The following is a 4,818-nucleotide window of genomic DNA, read 5'->3' on the forward strand; positions in this document are numbered from 1 at the left end:
CCCCCCCCCCAATTCAGTTTCTGAGAAGCAAGAGAAAACTACAGGAGCTGGGCTAATCTTGAACTTCAGTAAATTCATACTATCTGTCTTGCTGGTATATCTGTATAGTACCAACATAGGAGTATAATCATCACAGCTTATAACCTGATACGGGCTACCTCATGGACTTGCTTTCAATGGGCATAGGCTATCTGAGGTTCTGGGTTGCAAACAGGAAGAAAGCTGTCTCTGTAGGAGAGAAGAATAATAAATAAGCTTGCAGGGCTCATGTGCTCGTACTGGTGACAAACTAGTCCATTTGGGTGCAAGTATTTGCAATTTTTATGTCTAATTTTTCCAGTAATACGTAGCATGTTGCCTTTTCCAAATAATTTAGAAACATATTTGGCTGTTCTTATTTTTTTTACTAGGTCTGTTAATCAAAGTGCACTTGTTCTATTTCTTCTAGTGCCTTCACCAACACAGATTGCCATAACATCCGAAAATTTCAAAACTATCTTGCATTGGCAGTACCCACCTGTGTCTGAAACTCCTCGTTTTATTGTGGAAATCAAACCTTACAAGTAAGTTCTTACTCTTTTGTCATTTCCCATACCTGATATTCTCTACAAGCATATAAAAGCATTCAGTCCATGGTAAACTCTTTTGTTTCTATGTGGTGAAGTCATGTAGGGTGAAGGTTGCTAAGTGTAAATTAAGGCAAAATTTGTCAAATAACAGAACGGTTGAGCTTGGTGGGGACCTCTGGAGGTTATCTGGTCCAACCACCCTGCTCAAAAGGATCACCTAGAGCAGGTTGCCCAGGACCATGTCCAGATGGCTTTTGAATATCTCCAGGGATGGAGATTCTACAACCTCCCTGAGAAACCTGTGCCAGCGCTCAGTCACCCTCACAGATGTTTTGTCACAGGCAGTGTATTGTAGAATCTTGTGCAGTTGAAATTGTATTAACTGTTACTTGATTTGTTTTACAGCTTAGGTTACTATAACATCGTCTCAACTTGTGTGAACATTTCAGCTCATTTTTGTGATGTCTCAAGGGAAATACGTGACCCTTTTGTGTCTCACTGGCTTCGAGTGAAAGCTGTTGTTGGGTCACAACAGTCTGAGTCTGTTGAGACCAATGAGTTTATTTTGCAAAAGCATGGTAAGTTCCATCATAAACTAAACCTTGTAATTTTTCCCCAAAATTAAAAAAGTTAGTAATTACCCTTTCTGTTGTATTATTGTGTCTCACTTGGGAATATTGTAAAGTCAGGAGTCCAGGATGAAATGAAGCATGATGCTTGTTCAGTAGGAGCTTCCGTAGTTCTGTCTCTGTAGGAACTTGTTAGCCCTGTCACTGTGGTATCTAAATATTTTCTTCAAAAATTCTAAAGGCAAGAAAGTGATGCTGATGGTGCGCTCTGTACATCCTTCCCATATTCTTGCCTGGTATCCCAGACACCAATTTAGGGTAGGAAACTGCCACTGGAAGCTGTGGACCTTTAGGCATCACCGACATAGTATTCAGGTGGTTGGTGATGCCTTGCTCGACACTATAATCCCATGTACTGAAAGCTTTGGATGTCTAGATACTATCTATAAGCTATGGGAGTCCACTGTAGCTGGATAACTAACACTCATTCTTCATGGAAATCCTCTGGGCTGCTTCAGGAGAAATCACAGTTTTTCACATCATATCAATATGTAAAAGTAAATTGTGTGTCTAGACTCCAGGCCAACCTGTTTAAAACAGTGGGGCAGGCCCCAGCATTGCATGATGGGCAGTGCAAAGCAGACACAACAGAGGGAGGAAAGACTGAGAGACTTCCTCTTATACTTGCTTCATTCTCAACATACAGCTTTCCAGCAGGACATGGCCCATGAGATTCTACCTGACTTGGACTATGCTTTAGATAGAGCTGGATTTCTGCATTGCTGCAGCTGAAGAAGTGGAGTCCTTTTTCTGCTGTGATTCCCTCCCCACCCAATAATCCCATGACTTGGAATCAGTGGCTGGTTTCTAGTGTTTGACAAAGGGACAGAAGTCACGGTAATAATGTCGAGTTTGACAATTTGCAGAAAATCGGTAGCCATGTATGGAGGAGACAGACAAAATGGTTTTCCCGTTGAACAAGAAACTCATATGTTTAGTCACATCATTAGATGCCAAAAATTCACATAGGCCATTGCCATGGGAAATCAGGCTTCCTAAGTACGGTTGCTCTCAATGAGATTTGTTCAGATTTTCAGATAGCCTTTGTTTCAGTACAGTATTGTTTTTAGCTAAGTGTGATTTATTGTGGGATCTAGTCAGCAGTATTTTGTGTTCTGTTCTTGTTCACGTCTATATGTTTAATTGCTTTGTAAGTTTTTTCTGTTGTCAGTGAGCTGCATTTTTATGGCCTTATGTGTATGGAAAAGTTGAATTGCTTAACAGTGAAATTCTGTGCAGAGAATCTCTGTTTCCATTTTAGAAGCAGATTCATGAATGTATCCAAATGCCTCCGTGACTTTTAAGTGTCACAGCTGTGCGATATTAACTGCATTGAAATAAATATGTCATTCTTCTCAAATCTCTGATGAATTTTGGAAAGCTAACTATAAATAGCATATTTTATGTTAAAAGCTTTGGCCTAATAGCAAAGGTACAATGTGTTGCAGGAAAAATAGGACCACCAAAACTGAATCTCTCAAGGCATGGTGATAAAATCATGGTTGATATTTACTATCCTGCATTCCCATCTGTGGAGCTTGTTCCTTGGATGGAAGAGATTTATTCAGAGCCTGTGTACGTGGTGACTTTTTGGGATAGTAAAAATCAGGTAAGTTCCAAAACGAAAAGTCCAAATTAGAAATACTTGTTTACCTTAAATGCATAAACAAGGAGTTCACTCCTGTGACGCACAGAACCAACAGATACTAAGAAAACAGTTGAATGTAACATAGGACCACTGAAGCCCTAAAATGTCAAGTGTGTCACAGTGAGATATGTGACTGGCAGGTCTGGATTTTAGTTGTCCAAATGGGCGCCCTGTAACAAAAATGAGATTATTGCATTAGCTGTACACAAGATGGAGTTACTTGATCCCATGCTATTGTTTCTGCATACATGCTAAAACATTGGTAACTTTACTTGTGCCCCTTTCACTTGTCTGGATAGACCTTTCATTTAAGGTTACCTTTCAAGATAACCTTTCAAGGTATTGATACCACTTTGTTTAGCAATCATGGAGGGTGAACTTGAGGAAAATAACAGTACGTATGTTTATTTACAGTTACTTTTTCATATGCATCTAGGTAGAAGTTTTATAAGTGACTTAAGAATGCAAATCTAGACTACGAACAGCATGTATTTTTAGCTGAAAGCACCATGGTCTGATCAAATACACCATCTTAAGGTAGCTCATAAGCTGATAGCTGAAGATCACACAGCTTTTGCAAGGCATATAGGTGATGTAGCAGGCACATCTAATAGTGTTTTAACATTTTTGGAAGTGTTGGAAGATACTGGAACATTTATATTGTTGTATTGAGTCAAATGATATAATGTGACTTTCATTTTTTGCAGAGTAAAGAAGAGTTCACTGAAGACAACTGTACAATATATGAATGTAGCCTCAACATCCCAGTTCCTGCTGAAGGTTCCACTTACTGTGTTTCAGCGAAGGGAAATTTCTATGGCAGCCTGATGGTTGGCACCCCATCAGAAGAAAGCTGCATTCATGTTCCTTTCAAGCAGACATTGAGTAAGAGGATTCTAAAACTTTAGTAAAAACATACCGAGTCTGACCAGTGATCTGTTCTAGCTAAGTATTTGACTGCTGATATAGCAATGGGATGACTTGGGTGCTTATGGGAGAATATGAAAAAAGGGAAAGCATGGTCATTCTTTTCCAAATGCACTGTCCCAGTTCTGAAGGCCTTTAAAGATCATGTATTATTTTCAAGTAACCCTGACTTTTTGCGTGCTTTTCCTGCTTCATTGGTATTACAAAATCTGTTTCCATTGCATCTGATCATTGGTGTAATTAACAAATGACAAATGGATCATTCACCGAGTTACATGGTTTTCAGAAGCATTGTCTCTCTTTTCTAACAAACGACGTTTTGCTCAGTCTCATCACTGAGGAAAATGTATATAGACTTTCTTAAGTTTCAAGGAACTATAAACGTGTGGTCATAAAATTGAGGTATTGATGTCTTTTTCTTAATTAAAGAGAACAAAGGCAGCTAGCGACCCAGCTTCAGATCTCTGATAACCTCTTACAAACTTTTTAATGTTACTTCATTATGGCCCAGAACTTCACTAGAGAAAAGAAATAAAATTGATAGAAGCAGTTGTGTTCATTCTTTTATGCGCAAGAGCAGTGGTATGGTTGAGGGGGAAGACATTAAGGAGAGCCAGACTAGTAGAATCTTACTAGTAATAGTTAACAATTCTATGTTTCGGAAGATTTCACATTTTAATTTTATTGTACACAGACTATGTGTAATTATTATCAGTTAATATGCTACCACATGAAAAATGTACAAATCTGTTCATCCCCATCTGTCATCTCTAGTAAACAAAAAATTAGTTATGAAATTCCTTTACCTCTATAAAAACATGATTGTGTTTATATAAATTGAAAATCTTCTGTTATTCTAATTTTTATTTACTTGATATATTGCTTTATAAATTAAGTTTTCTTGAGTGAAAAAGGTGGTAGTAAATTAACAAATTCACACATAACAGCTAAGCATTCTGAGCTATGAGGAGGTGATTGGTGACAGCCAACATGGCTTCACTAAGGCCAAATCATGCCTGACAAATTTGGTGGCCTTTTACAATGG

The 4,818-nt window shown here is 38.3% G+C and overlaps 1 protein-coding gene across 1 annotated transcript in view; it reads left to right on the forward strand.

Annotated features, from left to right (window-relative positions):
• The window catches only part of IFNGR1 (interferon gamma receptor 1), a 15,463-nt gene that overhangs the window by 2,769 nt on the left and 7,876 nt on the right, over window positions 1-4,818 (forward strand). Inside the window, exons 2-5 of the mRNA XM_010575028.1 lie at window positions 411-563; window positions 975-1,147; window positions 2,647-2,807; window positions 3,554-3,731. Of these exons, the coding sequence (XP_010573330.1) occupies window positions 411-563; window positions 975-1,147; window positions 2,647-2,807; window positions 3,554-3,731 (665 nt within the window). The remainder of the gene's footprint in view (window positions 1-410; window positions 564-974; window positions 1,148-2,646; window positions 2,808-3,553; window positions 3,732-4,818) is intronic.

This window comes from Haliaeetus leucocephalus, unplaced genomic scaffold (genome assembly GCF_000737465.1).
Source record: "Haliaeetus leucocephalus isolate CR32 unplaced genomic scaffold, Haliaeetus_leucocephalus-4.0 Scaffold450, whole genome shotgun sequence".
Taxonomy (NCBI): domain Eukaryota; kingdom Metazoa; phylum Chordata; class Aves; order Accipitriformes; family Accipitridae; genus Haliaeetus; species Haliaeetus leucocephalus.